Here is a 20,578-nt window from a genome sequence, read left to right as displayed (position 1 = left end):
TGAGAAATTACCTTATTGCTCTTTTCAACTGTGCTCCTCCTTGTTCTGTGACATTTTCCTGACATTCTATGTTCTCTGGTCTCTACTTTTCTCATTCTGAAATCTTATACGTGAAAACCTTTATACCACCATATACTTATCCAGTTAACATTTAAAGCTGAAGTTTGTAACTTTCGATGTTACAATACTTTCTCCATCTAATTTTATATGCAATGAAAACAATAAGTAACCCATTTATAGGTTATTTACTAGGTTATTTCATTGATTAAAATGTTTATTTTTGCAATTCTGTTTAAAAGTGCTTGTGGTGCAAAAGATTTCTCACTTCAGCATTAAACCCTCTGTGACCATGTTCAAACCCAATTGTATTACATTGCACTGTAAATTTGATTTATTTTTCTATTTATTGACTTTAAAAAGAGCTTCTCCCAAAATGACCAACATATCCTTGATGCTGTTTGTGTGAAGGAATGTCAGAAGCATAACCAACAAAAAAGCTAGAAATTCACTTTTGGTATAAGCATCTCTATGAAATGTTGAAATATTGGGGAAACTCTTTTTTTTTTTTTTTTTTTTTTTTTTTGGCTAAGCAAAATATATAATTAGTTAGATTTTTGCAGGATGCATATACATTTGAAGTCAGAAGTTTACATACACTTAGGTTGAAGTCAATAAAATCTTTTTAACCACTCCACAGATTTAATTTGAGCTAACTAAGTCGTTTAGGACATCTACTTTGTGCATGAGTAATTTTTCAACAATTGTTTACAGACAGATTGTTTCACTTTTAATTGACTATATAACAATTCCAGTGGGTCAGAAGTTTACAAAACTAATAGCAGCTTGGAAAATTCCAGAAAATGATGTCAAGCCTTTAGATAATTACACAAATTAGCTTCTGAAAAGAGGTGTATTAAATTGGAGGTATACCTGTGGTCTTTCCTTGACATCATGGGAAAATCTAAATATATCTGCCAAAACTTCGGAAAAGAAATTGTGGACCTCCACAAGTGTGGTTCATCCTTGGGAGCAATTTCCAAATGCCTGAAGGTACCACGTTCATGTGTATGTACATTTCTGACCCAAATGTGATGAAAGAAATAAAAGCTGAAATAAATAATTCTCTCTACTATTATTCTGATATTTCAAATTCTTAAAATAAAGTTGTGATCCTAACTGACCAAAGACAGGGAATGTTTTCTACGATTAAAAGTCAGGAATTGTGAAAAACTGAGTTTAAATGTATTTGGCTAAAGTGTATGTAAACTTCTGAGTTCAAATGTGTACATGTATACACACATATACATGGTGTGAGTGTTATTTGGCCATTTGTATGAATATCATTGCCTAAAGATAACATAATATCAAACCATGTGGCATTTATTTTAAAGATAGTACAGGCACACTTTTACATCAAAACATTCCTCAAAAAGAAGTTTGTTAGGTTTTAAATTATAAAATAATAGAAGTAGTGTTTAAAAAAATAAAATAAATATATATATATATATATATATATATATATATATATATATATATATATATATATATATATATATATATATATATATATATTAATATTAGGGCTGTCAATCGAAAAAATTTGTAATCGAATTAATTACACTGTGTCCGATTAATTAATCTCATATACAAATATTTGCTGAGAAAGCCCCTCATATAACAATAATTCAATATTTAATGATACATAGTTATCTTTAAATATATTTTAAAAAATGTGTGTGTGTATATATATATATATATATATATATATATATATATATATATATATATATATATATATATATATATATATATATATATATATATATATATATATACACATTTCTCAGCAGATAATTAAAGTGCATTACATTCTTGTGGCAGAAGAGTTAATCATTTATAAGACAATTTACCACCATATTATTGATCAGAAGTCAATCATTGGCATACAGTTCACAGCAATTCATTTCACAAGTGAATTTGTCAATCAGTTGGAGATTTATTATGAGGGCTTGTTTAAAGATCCGTCAATGAACATCTGCGTCAGACATGCTTGTGTAGCGTCTTGGATGCTTTGCGTCTTAAGCATTACAATTTTTAGGTCACTGTGTCAAGTTAAATATAGTTTAATACTTAGTGCACATATTGAGATCCCTTCGGATTTGCGCTCCATCAAGTGCTTTGAATGCGAGAACGTAACGCATGTCTGTCTTCTGCTGCTCAAGGGTGTTTTTCTTCACTATAGTAAGTTTCACGTACTGCCCTTTGGAGTAAACAGGTGGTACTACAGGCTTGCATTTCTCAGGAATCTTCCATATTACGTTCCGGGTGGCATTGCGATTAATGGCGTTAATTTAGTTTTTATTAACACGTTATTTTTAGTCAAATGAATTGCACTGAATTAAATCGACAGCCCTAATAAATAAATATATATATTATACATACACACACACAGTAGTGGCCAAAAATATTGGCACCCTTGGTAAATATGTGCGAAGAAGGCTGTGAAATAAATCTCCATTGTTTATACATTGTTTATACTTTTTATCTTTCATACAATTTTTTTTTAAAAAATCTAACCTTAAGAGTAAAACAATTGAAAGATGGGAAAATCACATTATTAAATAAATATTTTTCTCCAAAACATGTTGGCCACATTTATTGGCACCCCTAGAAATTCTTATGAGTAAAATATATCTGAAGTATATAAATGTATATAAATATATATCTGAAGCCATATTCCCTTAATCATCAATCACTATGGGTTAGATTAAAGAATATAGTTCTGATGTGCAGCAATTGTTTAGCTTCACAAAATGGGAAGTGACTAGAAGAAAATGACTAAAGCATTCAGAATACCCATTTCCACCATCAGGGCAATTATTAAGTAGTTCCAATCAACTGGAGATGTTGAAAATTACCTGGAAAAGGACGCATGACTATATTGTCTCCACGCACGCTGAAGAAGATGGTTCAAGTGGCCAGAGAATCTCCAAGGATCACAGCTGGAGAATTGCACAGTTGTTTGGTAGGGTTTCAAGGAAAAAAAGCCTCTGCTCTCATCCAACAACAAACTCAAGCATCTTCAGTTTGCCAGACCCTACTGGAACTTCAAATGCTACCAGGTTCTATGGTCAGATCAAACAAAAAAGTGCTTTTTGGCAGCAAACACCAGAGATGGGTTTGGTGTTCACAGAGATGAAGTACCCAATGCCCACAGTTAACTGTGGGGCTGTTTTTGAGGTTGAGGTCCTAGACATCTTGTTCGGATAAATCGCATAATGGACTATCAAATGGACTATCAAATACCAACAGATAAAAATTCAAAACCTGACTGCTTCTGCCAGAAAGCTTACAATTGTCCCTGGTTGGATCTTCTAGCAGGACAATGATCCAAACATACATCAAAATCAAAACAAAAATGATTCACTGACCACAAAATCAAGGTTCTGCCATGGCCATCCCAGACACCTGACCTGAACCCCATAGAAAATTTGTGGGGTGAACTGAATAGGAGAGTCCACTAACATACTTTAATTTGAAGGATCTGTAGAGATTCTGTATGGATGAATGGTCTCAGATCCCCAGCCATGTGTTCTTCAACCTCCATTAGGCATTATAAGAGAACACTCAGAGCTGTTATCTTGGCAAAGTGAGGTGGCAAAAAGTATTGAATAGAAGGGTGCCAATAATTATGGCCAATGCGTTTTGGAGAAAATATTTATTTAATAATGAGATATTTCCCCTGTTTCAATTGTTTAACTTCAATTAAAGGTCAGATTTTTCTTATTGAAAGATAAAAAGGCTAAAGAGTGCAGATTTTTTCACAGCCTTTGCGCATATTTTCCAAGGGTGCAAATATTTTTGACAACTGCTGTGTGTATATATATAATTTTTTTTTTTTTTTTTTTTTGGGACACATCCTGGTTGTCAGTCTAAGTAGAATATGTCTATTAATTTGATTAACTATATTGCAGTTGTGGTTACTCAGCAAGGGCACCATGTGGGGAACTGACTTCATATTTTCACTAAAATTAATTTTAAACAGTTTGATTATAAATAACAGCTAAAATGGCAAAGTAAGAAAAGTAAAGCTAGTTCTGAGAAAAGGTCTAGCATACTTTGCTTGCAGATGCCACTTTGTTTAATATTTTATTACCTAACACCTGTCCTAACCAGATGTGACAAAGTGACCAGCAATAAATCTCTTCATGAACATTTAAGTGACGAGTGTCAGGACATTTTGTCAATGTTTATGTTGTAAGGTGCTTGGTGGCCCTACTCGCAGTGAAACGTTTCCAAAATCATGCTCCATATAACTTCAAATATGTTCTAATTGGCTGAAAAACCTGTTGCTGGAAATAGTGTTGCGCTTGTTTAGGACATGTAACATGTGTAATTAGCATATTTAGATAACATGTTTAGTTATCGCATTAGATAACTAGTGTTTGCTAGTGTGTAATAAAGTTGATTTGTTTCAGATGCACAGCCAACAGACTGTGAAAGAGACGTGTGGAATCAAGTAAACGCTGTCCTCCGGGAGTCGGAGAGCATCTTGTCTGGCTTACAAGCCTATAAGGGGGCGGGTCAGGAAATTCGAGATGTAAGTCTTGACACATGCACAAAAATGACAAGAAATAGTGTTATAATACTGTTTTTTGTTTGTTTTTGTTTTTTTACGTGTATGGGTCAGTCAACTGTATTTAAAAGCTTGCTTGTCTTGCTTGTCTTTTTAGGCAATACAGAATCCTAATGACATGTTCCTTCAGGAGAGGGCATGGAACTCTGTGTGTCCCCTTGTTATTCGCCTAAAGAAGTTCTATGTGTTTTCATTGAAACTAGGTAAACTTGCATAATTAATTGGATCCATATATTGGTGTTTCTTCAACTTTTTTTTTTCAAATTGAATCTCCCATGAGTTTTTAAATTTTTATTTTTTTTTTTTATCAAAACAGATTTCAGTATTTGACTTATTATGTGAAGGTCACATTTATACTGACTTGAGCCCTATTCGGACAGGACTATTTTTCCTGAGGAGGTTAGGGAAATTCATGTTTCACAGATATACTATATATTTTAATCCCCTCCGAATCTGACAAGTCTGTATTTTTCTCACACAACCTCTGTAATAAATGCACAGCAAATTACCTTCTGTTTTTCGGGTTAAGGCCCAGATATGCTTCTTACGAAATCGAAGAACGAATGTGAATCTGGCCAAAAAGGTATTTTTTGATAATTTCTGTTGTTCGTAACAGCTTGCCTGGGCGAACATTTAGAAAAACTTCTAACCAGCTGCTAAACACTTTCTTGCTGCCATTGGTCCATGTCATCGGTAGGTGTGACCTGGAGCTCCACCTATTCCTTTTTTTTTTTTTTTTTTTTTTTTTCAATCAGTATTCAACTTCAACACACAAGACAAGACCATTTCATGCTAATCGTATACTCTCAAGTGCCCATTCACTCTTGTTTTATATGCTGCTTCACTCATGTGCCATCAGCAGCAAAAAACATTTACACATTTGCCCATATATATATATATATATATATATATATATATATATATGCCTCTCTTATCATTCTTTTGTATTTATTCTGAACATTAACACTCTTTTATAACCCCATATTTGCAGTATTATCAGTGTCATCATAAATAACAAGAACAGAGTGTAATTGGCGTATATTATGGCCACGTATAGCATGTTAACTCATTAGCGTTATGGATTCAGAATCTAAACATGACCAATTAAAACATTTCTACTCTCTACATATTAAATCATAATCAAGTGGTTAAAACAGCTTCTTTTATTGACCTAATGTGAATTCTGCTTATAGAATGAGGCATAAAGCCATTGATAACACATGATTTACATGTATATTTAAATGCTCCTCTAAACGCCTCCCACAGCAGTGGCCAGTGCCTGAATGTTTGCAAACAGTATACCGTTGCTCAGCTGTTTAGAACTTCTCTTTACCCCTCAATAAAGAAGAACTTCTCTAGAAGTACTTTATGTCAGGGCCTTAACTCAAGGGTCCTCCAAGAAATCTGATCCTGTCTGAATGCGAATGTCTGCGATTGCTGAAATTTGAATTTTCATGCTTCTCATGTATTTTAAACTACTTGAACTACAGTTAAGACTGTACTTGTGCGTGCTAATCTTTCAGTATGAATGTAGAATATTTGCTATATGACAGAAAAATAAGAAAATAAAATCAATATAGAGAGCCAAATCGCAGAAAATGCTAAGATTTGCCACTGTAATATCAGCGCCAGGTGAGATATTTAAGCTACTTAATTTACTAAGGTAATAAGATAGCACAATTATGTATTGTTATAATGATGGCGATCATCCACAACATTAAAACCACCTGCCTAATATTGCGAAGGCCCCCCTCCTGCCGCCAAAACAGTGCCAACCCGCATCTCAACTATTTGAAAATATTATTTGAACATAGGAAACTGAGTTAGTGTTGACTTTGTCAGTTCCTTGTTGATGAGATGGCATCAGAGAATGGCCAGACTGGTTCGAACTGACAGAGTCTACGGTAGCTCAGATAACCACACTGTACAATTGTGGCGAGAAGAATATCATCTCAGAATGCTTTTCTGAGATGAGGGTTGGCGCTGTTTTGGCGGCACAAGGGGGACCTACACAATATTAGGCAGGTGGTTTAATGTTGTGGCTGATCGTGTATATAATTCATAGATAGGTTTTGTTTATTTTAGTGTGTTTATTATAAGCAGCCAGTTCTGTAAACTCATGTAAAGTTTATTTTAATAGGCAAGAAGCTGGCCTTTATATCTCAAAGTACAGTTTTTATTTTCATCTCCACCACAGAATTCTATTAAACACAATTCAGAATTTGAGCTGTGCTGGAAATGTCCATGACTTTCATGCATATACACTGTTTGACATTTTGTTAGTAGTCAAATTATATAAAATAGTGAGTGTGTTAAATATTTTTTAACAGGATTTTACGTACTAGAAATTCACAGAGCTAAAAGTGTTCTCTCCTTGATCTGTAAAAATGTTATGCCAGCTCTATATCTGATCAGACTTCTCCTCTCTTCCATGTAGAGGAAGCGCTGCAGAGCCTGTTACATTCTCTGACATGTCCACCGTACACTCCCACTCAGCACCTGGAGAGGGAACAGGCCCTCGCTAAACAGTTCGCAGAAATCCTACATTTCACCCTCCGCTTTGATGAGCTGAAGGTGCCAGCTGCTTCGTTCTTATTCTTCACTGTGTTCACTTGTCATATTAGGGGAATTCAAGAAAGAAAAGCATAGCTCACCACGTTGTGTCATATGTTTAGATGAGAATTCCGGCCATCCAAAACGACTTCAGCTACTACAGAAGAACAATAAGTCGAAATAGATTAAACAACATGAATGTAAGTTTAGTGACCTGACATGTGATGAAACAGTACCAAAGATATTGTGCCCACAGCTGTTTTAGCTTCTGTATGTATGTATTTTTCTTTTCTATCAAGTTGAATATTGAAAATGAGGTCAATAATGAAATGGCAAACAGAATGTCTCTGTTCTATGCGGAGGCCACACCCATGCTGAAGACCTTGAGCACAGCGACAACAAACTTTGTTACAGTGGTAGGTCTTTCTCATCACATAATGTAAAATAGATGGCTGAATGATTCAAAATTATCAATTATTATTTAACTTAAAGAGAATTATTATTTTTTTTTATTTTCATATTTATAAATATATTTCCTCTGTGCAGAATAAGACATTACCTCTTGAGAACACCACAGATTGCCTGAGCACCATGGCAAGTGTATGCAAGGTCATGCTGGAGACGCCGTGAGTACCAAGTCAATTTTCTCCTCGTTGACGTTTTAATATTTCTGCTTTGATAAACATAATTTCATATATGCTATATTAATGTAATTTAGGATTGGAAATGTCAGATTTCTTGGTGGTTTGGCATAAGACTGTCTGGGTTTCTACAGTCTTGGAAATACCAGGACATTTTATAATAGTTTTTTCCATGGCTGAAAATGTCATGGAAATCACTAAAAACATGGAAAAGTCATGAAAGTTTCTGTAGTGAAATTTATTTTTCTAATTTGATTCTGAAATATGTCAGCAGCTATATATTGATCTTCTATATCATAACTTCCTCCCAAGTTGCACATCAGTCTGTCCATTGAAGGAAACCACTTGTGTGACTTATTGGCTGGCAAATGTTGCTAAATAATAAACATTTCTTATGGGACACATTATGGGTCTTTCTCAAGGGCGTGCGTGGGGGCTCAAAAAGACGATTTATTATCTCAGGACCTTTTATATCTTAATGGAGACACTAGTACTCTAATCATTATAAATAATCAGTCAAGTAATCATAAATGACTGCAAAAGTGATGAATTCTTTATTAATTTGTGCCAGTAAGCTCAGTCTTTTTGTTCTGCTAACAGAGAATACACAAGCCGGTTCAACAGTGAAGATACTCTCCTCTTTTGTATGAGGGTAATGGTGGGGGTTATTATCCTTTACGACCATGTGCATCCAAACGGTGCCTTCAACAAATCCTCAAAAATTGATGTAAGTCTACATCCACATATTTCCTCAATCATCCAATACATATTTCCTGATTTGATTGGGTTTAAAATGTTTCTCAATGTAATTTACAATATTTCTTTAGATGAAAGGGTGCATTAAAGTCTTGAAAGATCAGCCAGCAGATAATGTTGAAGGTCTCCTCAATGCCCTCAAGTATGTTTTCCTCCTTTTTCTTAAAGAAATATCCTCTGTTTTGAACTTTACAATGATTATTGCATAATTTTTAAATCACTTTTTTTTTCTCCCTTTCTACCAGGTTCACCACAAAACACCTGAATGATGAGTCCACACCAAAAAATATCAGAACAATGCTCCAGTAATGGTTTTAGGTGAAGTGGGTCAATATTCTGACCTCAAAAGATGTACATGTTTACATTTATTTAAGGACTTGATGTTAATAATTGGGTGTATTTACATAATCATTCCATCCAAGTTACTGCAGTGTAAAAAAGCAGACCTTTATTTTAAACGAATGCCTATACTGCTGACAAAAGCACAAATGATGAAACCAAGCAGCCTTATGAAAATTCACAAAATGAACAATATTTGCCATGTTGCTTTTATATAGATAACAGTGATCATATTAACCAAAGGGGCTAATGCATTGGTTGTGAGTTACAGTGAAGTGCTATTGGCTAAAATGTAGTCAAAAGTGCATGAGTAAGGTGTGTTTGGATGGTTGTGCTTTTGTATTTTGTAAGATGGTAATGATCAGAAAAGACAGTTCTGCAAAACACCATAATGTGATGGAACCAATTTTGCTATATTTTCAAATCTATGTTTTGGCTAAAGGTGGAGACATCAGCTTTTATTTTTGTTATTATGTGATGTGTGCTCTTCATGTCTGTGTGCCTCTTTGTTTCTAACATGTGTTACTCATCAATACAGCTTTACATTTTGAAATAAAATTGACATTTTGATTATATCTCATCTGACTCTAAATGGGGAAAATAAATTAACTGACTATCCTGAATTTCAGAGCTGTATTCAGGCAGATTCTTCAATGCCTAAATTAAGGCTGATTTATTGTTAAAACATCTTGACAGAATAATCTACATTTATATTAAGCTAAATATTTGAAGATTTAAAGGTGTATATGCATGCTTAACAATTTTTGTAATTCATAGAAACTGCAAAGCATCTTTAAAAAAGAGCTACATGTAAGCTTTCAAAGTTAAGCCCTTAAAGAGTTGCTAATTTTTTCCAGTACTAAATATCAAAATACTGTTGCAGTCTTTAAGATAAGTTGGCAAAGTGTAGCTTTTCCAAATGTACAACCTTCACATGGGTAAGCACAGACAGCACCCATTCAATTAAAACTTAATTACATTTAGTTTCAGTTTGAAATATCAATTTATAGCTCAGGATGTCCTCAATGTATTTAGGTTTCTCTGACTAAACCACACTGGTTTTATTTTCAACACCTGATGGCAGTGTTTCTCTAGCCTTGCTCTTGAGCTTGCTGGAAATATCATTCCATTCCAGGGAGCGCCATCTCATCCCAGCCCAGACTGCCATTGAGCATATGTGTATTTTAAGGGATGGTTCACCCAACCATGTAAATTCCCTCATCATTTACTCACCCTCATGCCATCCCAGATGTGTATGACTTGCATTCTTCTGCTAAACACAAACAAAGATTTTTTAGAAGTATTTCATCAACGCACGCTACCCCGACTGAAAAAAATAAAATACAAAATTAGAAAGGTAAACATAGGAAACACCCCTTAGGCAGAACTGTACATGCAGTGCTGTATGGGGAATCTTAGGCCTAGTCCACACTAATATGTTTTCGTTTGAAAAGCATCTTTTTCTCTCTGTTTTACCCTTCCGTCCACACTGAACACACTCCGCTGAACATCGACGGCTCCTCTGTGGAGATCGTCAAGAGCACCAAATTCCTTGGTGTTCACCTGGCGGAGAACCTCACCTGGTCCCTCAACACCAGCTCTATCACCAAGAAAGCCCAGCAGCGTCTCTACTTTCTTCGAAGGCTGAGGAAAGCACATCTCCCAACCCCCATCCTCACTACATTCTATAGAGGGACTATTGAGAGCATCCTGAGCAGCTGCATCACTGCCTGGTTTGGGACTTGCACCGTTTCGGACCGCAAAGCCCTGCAGAGGATAGTGAGGACAGCTGAGAAGATCATTGGGGTCTCTCTTCCCTCCATCAAAGACATTTACAAAAACACTGTATCCATAAAGCAACCAGCATTGTGGACGACCCCACACACCCCTCACACAAACTCTTTACCCTCCTCCCGTCTGGCAAGAGGTACCGAAGCATTCGGGCCCTCACGGCCAAACTGTGTAACAGCTTCTTCCCCAAGCCATCAGACTTCTCAATACTCAGAGACTGGTTTGACACACACGTGTCCTGAGTTGCACTTTAATAACTGTCACTTTATAACTGTCTGCTACCTCAATAACTGCTATGTGCATAGAACATTATCTCATAGTATGTTATGTTTACATTTTAGAAACTGTCATCTTTTTGCACTACTGAGTACTGGTCGGTGCTGCACTGTCTATTGTCCTGTTCATTGTCAGTAATTTGTTGTACTGTCCTGTACTTTTTGCACATGTTTGCACGTGCACTTTATATAGGTATATATAGGTAGTTTATATAGGTATTTTATTTCGTTGTGTAGTCTCATGTGGTCCTATGTTGGTCCTTTGTTGTTTTTATGTAGCACCATGGTCCTGGAGGAACGTTGTCTCGTTTTGCTGTGTACTGTACTAACTGTATATGGTTGAAACGACAATAAAAACCACTTGACTTGACTTGACTTGAGACAGAATTTTTGTCTGCGAAAAAGGAGCTTTTTGAAAACGCACTCCAAAGCGGATAACTGAAAGCGATGATGTATTTTTAGTCATGTGATCTATCCAACAAAACAATCAAGATGGTGGCCTGTGTTATAACGGCGCTGTTGTGCTGGATACACTGATAACGTTGTTAAAAAAATAAATGTTACTTTGTACAACCTTCACATTGCATTCCTTCAAAGGCGAAGTGAAATTTACTCTGAAATGGTGTCCATCGACAGAACACGAGGACAATTGCGTTTCAGAGTGTACATACAGCTGGAATTTTCCGCATAGGCAGTGACACGATTTAGGCCTAAGCATTTTCAACTTTTGGAAAACGCTTAAACGCTAGTGTGGACGGAGAGCGTTTTGAAACAAAAACACCATTTTCAAATGTATCCAGATTAATGTAGACATAGCCATAGCGCAGTCTTTCTACACCTGATGTCCCGGTCTGTCGGGCCACAGATTCTCATCCACATCACAACGGATAACTTCCCTTGCAATGCAGCATGAAAAGCAATGTCTTATCTGCTGTGATGTCCTCACATGCTGCATCCATGGCAGCCAGGAGGGTCATCTTAGGATGTGGACCTTCCACCTCCATGCACAGTAGAACTCTTCAATCGGGTTAAGGAATGGGGAAAAGGGTGGGAGGAATTCCATCAACATCCTGTAGTGGGTCACAAAACATTGCCTGATGGTGTTTGAGCAATGGAAACTCTTCATATAGTGTATATCACTATAAAATATACAGTATACTGTAGTTACTGTATGCACTATATATGTTTAACCTGTACATACTGGTACCGTAACTCCTCCACTCTGTCACCATTCCTTTCAAATGGTAAATGGTACAGCTGTTTCATGCTCCTGTGGTGTCTTTTCAACACCCTGTCGATAGTTGAGTTGCTAAAAGATTGTATGTTTTCAAAGACATTGTTGTCTTCTATAATGGCACTCTGTATCTCCCTTAGTCTACTGGTATTATTTGCTCTGACCATGGTGCAATAGTCTCCTCTTGTTGAGGTGTGAGAGGGCCTTCTACCACCCCTGTGAGGTAGTCTTGCAGTCCTATGTGGAAAAAATACAGTAATGCAAACACAAGATTGAGGAAGATTTTTAAAAAATGTCACCGTGCATATATATATATATACACTGTATGTAAGTTTACGTGTGTTTGTGTGTTACAGTATGTATCTGTATTAAGAATATTTTTACAGTATACTGTAAAATGCAAGTAGATACTGTAATATGAAGCATTATAGTAAGTATCCATTATTACAGTACAGACAGGATTACAATCCTGTTCTATCTACAAAATGTTTGAATGATTGAGGACACGGTTGTTCGCTCAACATTCGGCTTCACCCTTCGACCAGCCTTGGCCATGATTGAGAGCGTGCACTATAGTGGCCCTTATTTCATATGTCCTTGGCCCAATCAAGCAGCAGGGAAGAAAATAATTATTGGCATTGTGCTGTAGGATTGATGAGAATAGCAGAGGCCTTGAGACTGTATTGTCCCGTTTAAATTACGGCATTATAAACGTGCAGATGTCATCTTCTATGTGGATACTTTCACTATATTTCTGTAACCCTGTGTGAAATTATCTTGGATATTTTCGAAATAAGAGTTAAATATGTAAAACAACCATCAGATGTGTAAAAATATGTCTTTTGCTGAAATTTCATGTCTAACATTTTTTTATGAATATTTTTTGGCCCAGCTGGACCACCTGATTGAGTGGTCACTGACTCCATGTTGTTATGGAATCAGGAAAGGTGTCTCTGTATGGAAGAAGAAAATCCTGTCAGGTGCCAGAACCTGATGGTGGCGCTGCACAGTCATGCTGCCTCAGAGTAAACTTGGCATCACAAACAGGATCTAAACCTGTGAGACGCTGCTTGCAAGAAATATTGCACCAGTGAAGACATTTGAGTTCTGCTTTTCTGTCAAATAATTTCTTTTTAAAGAAGGCTAGGTTTTGATGAAAGCTGTAATTATTATAAAATGATCTTTTGTTAAATCATCTTAAAAGGTACTGTCTAATGCTTTGTGCTCGTTTAAGCACTTTCTGTGCTTCTTTAATACTGTAATCTCTTTTAACCAGCACGTGTCTTTAATGTTCCAGAATTCATTCAGTGCTCTTGAAGTGAATAATTTAACAAAAGAACAATTAATGTCAGATTGTTAATGTCAGAACATTTAAAACATTCAATATTAATATATTCCAATTCACTTTCTGCTATTTCTGAACACTGTCCAATACTCTTAAAGGTATAGTTCACCCAAAAATGAAAATTCTCTCATCATTTACTAACCATCATTCCATCCCAGATGTATAAATGTATTTCTACTGAACACAAAGATTTTTAGAAGAGTTTCTCAGCTCTGTAGGCTTATACAATGCAAGTGAATGGTGACCAGAACTCCAAAAGTTCCAAAAAGCAGATGAAGTCTGCATAAAAGTATTCCACCAGACGGTCGGTGTCTTAGGCAATCCAGATGGTTTTGGATTTAATTAGACTAAAATGTAACTCCTTTTTCACTGTACATCTTATCATTGCAGTCTCTAGGCATGATCATGATTTCAAGCTCGATTATGCTAGATAATCGAGCTCTAGAGAGCTAGATAGCGCTATAGGAAGTGTAATCAATCTTGAAATCCTGATTGCCAAGGAGACTGCCGTCAAGATGTACAGTGAAAAAGGGGTTGAGTTGTGGTCTGTTCTTACCCAAAACCAACTGGATTGCTTTAGAAGACATTCAACTGCTGGAGTTGTATGGATTACTTTAATGCTGACTTTCTCTCTCTCTTTTTTTTGGAGTTCTGGCCATCATTCACTTTTATTTTATGGACCTACAGATCTGAGATATTCTTCTAAAATTCTATATGTTCTGCAGAAGAAAGTCATACACAACTGGGATGGCATGATGGTGAGTAAATGATGAGAGAATTTTAATTTTGGTGGGAACTAACCCTTTCATTGGAACAAAGATTCAGAAATTGACTGATTTGCCTGGGATGAGATGAATATTCATTTCAGGCAGTAGCTTTGAAAGGCATGCTCTCTGCAGTCATTTTACAAGCCTTATTCAGAGGTCAGATGCATAGATATGCAGTGTTCCAGTCTGTCCTGTATTAGTAACTCAGTCAGTTAATCATTTAGTCACACTTCTTAAATCTGGCATTTTTTATTAAAACATTTTGCGATCTGGCTTATTAAACACAAGTGATTCATGATCCCTTTCTGTGATATTAATCACATTATGCCATATATAATGAAGTTGAAACCTGAACGGTATTCACTTAGAACCAGGCACAGTGGTTCTCCGTGTGTATTCCAGAGGAAATCAAATGCCATGTTTAGCCTGTAGGGATTTAACTGATTCGAAACCAGTTGAGCGTGACGGTGCAGAAATAGGAAAAGAAAGGATTTTTGAGTGTTCTGAATTCAGTGTTTAGAAATTCAGAGCACATGCTATACAACTGGGAATATGAATTATGTGAACAACTTGAATAGCTGATCAAATGTTTTCTCCATGGAAGAGAGAGCACATTGATGAGAGCTTTTGACTTTGGGCATAAGCTCACAAACGGTTTATGCTCACAACAACAAAAAATGCTCGTATAATCCAGTACATGCAAAGTAGCTCCTATTGTCTACTACTTTATTCGTTCTTTAAATTGAAGTTGTCCCTTTAGAATTATTTAGTGTTAGTTACAGCTTAAATCAGTAAAATTCTATGACACAGTTCAACATACTAAAATAGAAATTTGTCACTCATTAAATAAACTATAAAAAATATTAGGACATTTTTTAAAGTAAATGCACAGTAGCAATGGCAGTCAATCAACAACATGTGTGTCTTGATCAGGGATGGACAGGGAAGAGAAATCGGCTCAGGATTTTACATATAGCAACTGACCCAAAAGTTGTTGTTGGGGAGGGCCATTTTGTGGACCTTTTCTGCATATCGCGGTGCCGTTTTGTAGTCCGTTCTTTATAGCGCGGCTGCTCATTTTGGCTCGCTCAGTTCTCCCGATGGCCAGTCCGCCCCTGATCGGCCCCAAAGTGCATCGCCCACCGGGAAAATGCCCAATATGCCAGATTACCAGTCCAGCCCTGGTCACGATGTTGATTACCACAAAGATTTATTTTCACGCATCCCTCTTCTTTGAAAAAAATAAATGGATTGGCCCCATTCAATTCATCCATTATATAAACTCAGATTTAAAAGAAAAGGAAAGTAGGTACAAGTGAAAAATAAATTTTTTGGTAATCAATGTTGTGCCACAAATGCTGTCAATTGAATTTAACTTGTATTGAACCCGGAATATTCCTTTAAGAACAGCATGCTTTATGCTGTGTTTTAACAGCAAAGCTAATCTTAGTCAAGGTGGATTCACTGGCTCGTTCTTTTTTATTTTTCCAGTAGTGGTTTGTTTGCTTTTGAAGATTTTATAGAAATTCTCAGAGCAAAAGTTAAACCTCTTCGTGCTGTGAAAACCCTGGAACCATCTGAAAGACCTTGGCACAGCTCAGTTCACAGGTTCAGTCAAACCTTAGGTTAGCTCGCTCACAAACTCTCTCCTTCTACTGAATAATAAATTCCTTTTTCTGAAATTACATGAAAGCATTCATTGTGCCCCCTATGTGAAGTGTGGCCTATTACATAAGCAGAAGCTTGATGAATGATACCCAATTCCATCTTGAATTATGTTGAATAACTGGCAAGATGCATGCAGAGTCCTTGGGGCCTTTCTTCGCTTTTGATAAAAAAAAAAAAAAAAAAACAGCTTTTCTCCTTTATGCTGCCACACATTTCTGTGCCTTTTCTTGTGCAACGGCCAACAGTCACATAATGCCAGATAATTGCTGTTCTTGCAACCTGCGTTATTGGCAAAGTAAGACCTCGCTGATCTGTCTTTTGTTTTTGAAAGAAGTAACAGCCATGTAATCACTCAATTAGATGGTGATTGGTGTTTGTATGAAAATATGATTCGAGGGAAAGGACCACAGTGGATCTGTCTGAATTACACAGAGCACAATGTCTTGTTATAATTGTGTGGAAATGCTAATCGTATGACAATATCAGGTTTAATTATTTTGATACACTCCAGATGATGTTTGCTTTCTGGAAATTAGTTAGACGTGCCCATTGTACAGGTTGTGTGTTTCTATGCTACTAATTCATGTTTAATGCCTCAAAGTCAGTAATACAGTAACTGAATGCCAAAACAGAAAATCCCCTATGGCAGCTCATTTAATAGGCTAAGGAGGGAGATATGTAAGGAGCTCAGGCAAAGCCTATTCGCTGATTGTGACATTTGGATGACTGAAAGGGCCAGGGAAATGGAGGTAGCATTCACCTCATGTAACATTAGGAGATTGTTTCAGCTTATCTGTACTATGGGTCCCAAGCGTTTGTCCGTTAGTGAAAATGTTAGATCAGTAGATGGCCCACTTATTTATAAAAAGGAGCAGTTTAGCTGGCCACCTGCCACAATGAGTCTTTCCGTGATTCCTTGTGAGGCTGTTCCTTAGTCCATTTGCTTAGAACTACTAACTGAGGCTGCAGTCCGCGAATGCACCACAGCCCTCAAACGTTATAAAGCGGCCAGTCCAGATGAACTTGTGGACTCTATTCAAGGAGGGTGGTGATGTACTAGTCAAGGCTTTAACTGGCTTGTTCAAACTTGTTTGGACAACAGAGACGATCCCCACTAATTGGGGCGAGTCTATCATCATAGTATTATTCAAAAAGAGAGAAAGAAGCTCCTGTGAAAACCACAGGGGAATTAGTCTAACCCTTGTCGTCGCTAGATTATTGGCATCTTTTTTTGCTGTAATCTCACAGCAGCTAGGGAAGCGAATACTAGGGAAGAGCAGGTAGGCTTTTGTCCAGGGCATGGTTGCATACTGTAGATCAAATCTTCACCCTCTGCCACATTTTAGAACTGCATCACATGTACCGTAAGCCAATGATCACCATATTTCTTGACTACAAAGGGGTGTTTGACTCTGTGGATCGATGTGCTATTTTGGAGTCAATTAGACATAGGGGTATGCCGGACAAATATGTGAATATACTGGCGGCACTGTACTCAAACACATCAGTTAGGTGTCTACAGAGAATTGTCAAATGCGTTCTGAAACTTGAGTGGTGTTCGTCAGGGCTGTCCCCTATCCCTGCTCTAGTTTAACTTTGTCATTGATGAAATAATGGAGGACTGTCTATGTCATTAACAGAATCCAGGTGTTGACATGCTTTCAGGGGACAAGACATTGAATCTTGAATATGCTGATGTTAAAGTTTTGTTTGATAGTATTTCTCGCTCTGCTCTAACACGCCTCGGCATGTGCTTTGCACCTTCAAATTGTAAAGTGGTGCTCCAAGACTGCATTAACACTACTAACCTGAAACTTGATTATTAAATAGTAAAGGTAGTTGATGGGTTTGTGTCCTTGGGAAGCTATATCAGTAATGGCAGAAGTTTAGGTACTGAGATAGGACTTCACCTAGTTCACCAATTGCATCAAATCGGTATATCACTCAAGCTGAAAGGGCGTGTCTACAAAACTACAGTGTGATTCTTATTCTATGGCTGCGAATCCTGGCTGCTCAGAATGGAGAATTTGAGGTGTCTTCAGGTCATCGACAACCGATGCTTGCATTCGATCATAAAAATTTTATGGCAGCAGAGGAATGATAAGCAATGATGATGTCAGAATGTGGATTCTGAGAATCAAGGTAGTTCACACTCACAAGCCATCAAGATGCTACCTAACCACCTTTTACCACACCACACACTTTTCAATTAGCCACCAGCTAATTGGCATAAGGTTAGTGGTGTTCAAAAAATGACCTGGCAATGAGGAAAAAAAAAAAAGGCTACAACGAAGATGTATTTGCATTTTAATCAAGAATTTAATAAAAAATGTATAGGAGCATTTTTAACAGACAATTAATTTAAACTGTCATCATGCTGGCTATCTGATTCAAGGTCACTTTCTAACTGCAATTGTCAATAACCTCACAGACGCAAACCAGATTCCTTTTTTCAATCGTAGTGGGTCTGGTCCCATACTGTCTGTGTCCTGAGGGGAATGATGCATAATTTTTCAATTGCTTGGGGAAATTTATCATGTTCAGTGCACTCAATTTGTGGGCATTATAGCTGTATTATGCCCATTATAGCATAACAGAGCACGATGAATTCCAATCAGTCCGAATCTTTAAACTGCTGTCTCTGCTGTGCGTGTTAGTCCATGTGTTGTGATCCTCACCACTCTGGTCAGGGTCTGCACCATGCAGCTGTCTGCAGTGAGAAGGGCTGGGACTCACAATCCTATCCCAGATTTCTGTTCTTGGTATGCAACACCAGATGTTCATGTTCTGCTGTGTGGGTTTCTGAATGCTGGTGTGTGTCAGAGATGTACTTCAATAGGGTGGAAGGAGACTTTGTGTGTGTGGGTGGGTTTGAGTTGTTTACGAGGACATTTTTTAAGTTACAAACTGGTATTATGAAGGGTAGTATGCTTCCCCATAATTCAAATCTCTTTAAAAACATTCTAAACGATAAAATGTAAATGTAAAAAGGCAGAACGTTTTTTGTGAGGGTTAGGGTTAGGGGATATTATCTATAATTTGTACAGTATAAAAATCATTATGTCTATAGAGAGTCCTCATAAGGATAGCTGCACCAGTGTGTGTGTGTTGAGGGTTGGGGAATACCCCACACAGCTCTGTGCTAGAAATCTCTTTTGGAATGACCAATGAAGTCATCTGTCTTACTGTGAGTGAGAGCACACTGAAAATCATTTTGCGGCATTGAAAGCCCACTGCAAATTTGGTAAAGGGCTGGTTTGTGTTGTCCTCTGCAATATGTGCTAAAAATAATACGAGTATGCAATAACACAAATTCAGATTTGTTGTCTTATTTTTAAATAATTTTCACATAAAACTAAATATTCTGTCATCATGTACTCACCCTCATGTTGTTTCAAACCCATATGACCTTTTTATTTCAGTGGTGCACAAAAGGAAATGTTAGGTGGAATGTAATGTAATGGACTGGCTGCCTCAGTCACCATTCCCTTTCATTGAATGGAAAAAAGCTGCATCATTCTTCAAAATGTCTGTTGTGTACCATGGAAGAAAGAGGACTATTGGAGTTTGCAACAGCATGAGGGTGAGTAAATGTTGACAGAATCTTAATTTTTGGGTAAACAATTTTATGAATTGTAATTTTGGGGGGTGAAATAACCCTTAAAGCTACCTTACTATGAGTTTACATTTATGCATTTGACCGACGCGTTTATCCAAGTTACAGTGCATTCAAGTTACACAGTATACAGTATTTATCAGTATGTGTGTTCCCTGGGAATCAAACCCAAGGAGCTTTAAAATACTTGGAGAAAGCTATCTATTAGAATTCCCATTCATTTCATCTGCTAAATTAAGTGATCTGGAAGCTGCCATTTTTCCTCATGATCATTCAGTTCTGGGATCAGGTGTCATGTGACCAATCACTCATCAATGGCAACAGACAGAGGAAAAACTAGGGCGGTCAATCGACTACATGTTTTTTTATCGAATTAATTACATATGCCGATTATTAATTGAATTCATCGCATTTCAATATTTGACGAGAAAGGCCCCCATATAAAAATTATTCAATAAATAATGATAAAACAATTATATATAAACAATGTTGAATAGAACATTCTATCTCTCTCTCGGTTTGAGTACTCCGGTTCAATAAAATAAGGCTTGGCATAGAAATGCATCTTCAACTACAAATTCTTCAGACATGTTTAGTAAGTTCTGTTTTCTGGTTTGTGTGCAGCTATGTTGTGTTTTGTTGTTACAATCACTGTGGCAGACCTGTTTTTAGACAAACAAAACACGTTTTTGCTTGAATGCCCCATCTTGCGAGCATGTGCAGCGCAACTGCTGCTCCGGTGCACTCTCATGAACGTACAGAAATGGTCTCCTCAAGATTTTCGCCAAATAATATATTTGATTTCGGTTTGTTTCTCACTAAATCTTATTGAATTAATTCAGAACAAGACATGAGTTGTATACAGTAATTTATTAGACTTCTGAATTTTACTTTTGCATCCTTTTGAAGCTTCAAGTTGTGGTCACCATATACTGCCATTGTATTACATCACGGAGC

General features: G+C 36.8%; 1 protein-coding gene across 6 annotated transcripts in view; it reads left to right on the top strand.

Moving 5' to 3' along the window:
* Window positions 1-9,514, top strand: part of LOC127622385 (CYFIP-related Rac1 interactor A-like) — a 44,625-nt gene extending 35,111 nt beyond the window's left edge. For 5 of the 6 annotated variants that reach the window (XM_052096475.1, XM_052096476.1, XM_052096478.1 and 2 more), the window contains 9 exons: window positions 4,479-4,600; window positions 4,734-4,839; window positions 7,074-7,210; window positions 7,312-7,389; window positions 7,489-7,605; window positions 7,736-7,815; window positions 8,431-8,557; window positions 8,658-8,728; window positions 8,832-9,513. In XM_052096475.1, the coding sequence (XP_051952435.1) occupies window positions 4,479-4,600; window positions 4,734-4,839; window positions 7,074-7,210; window positions 7,312-7,389; window positions 7,489-7,605; window positions 7,736-7,815; window positions 8,431-8,557; window positions 8,658-8,728; window positions 8,832-8,895 (902 nt within the window). In that variant the 3' untranslated portion in view covers window positions 8,896-9,513. Of the gene's footprint in view, window positions 1-4,478; window positions 4,601-4,733; window positions 4,840-7,073; window positions 7,211-7,311; window positions 7,390-7,488; window positions 7,606-7,735; window positions 7,816-8,430; window positions 8,558-8,657; window positions 8,729-8,831 lie in introns of all 6 variants that reach the window. The other variant, XM_052096480.1, reaches the window with a different exon arrangement.
* The last annotated feature ends 11,064 nt before the right edge of the window (window positions 9,515-20,578 follow it).

This window comes from Xyrauchen texanus, chromosome 28 (assembly GCF_025860055.1).
Source record: "Xyrauchen texanus isolate HMW12.3.18 chromosome 28, RBS_HiC_50CHRs, whole genome shotgun sequence".
NCBI lineage: Eukaryota > Metazoa > Chordata > Actinopteri > Cypriniformes > Catostomidae > Xyrauchen > Xyrauchen texanus.
The sequence above is the reverse complement of the archived record's forward strand: the minus strand, read 5'-3'. Positions and strand labels throughout refer to the sequence as shown.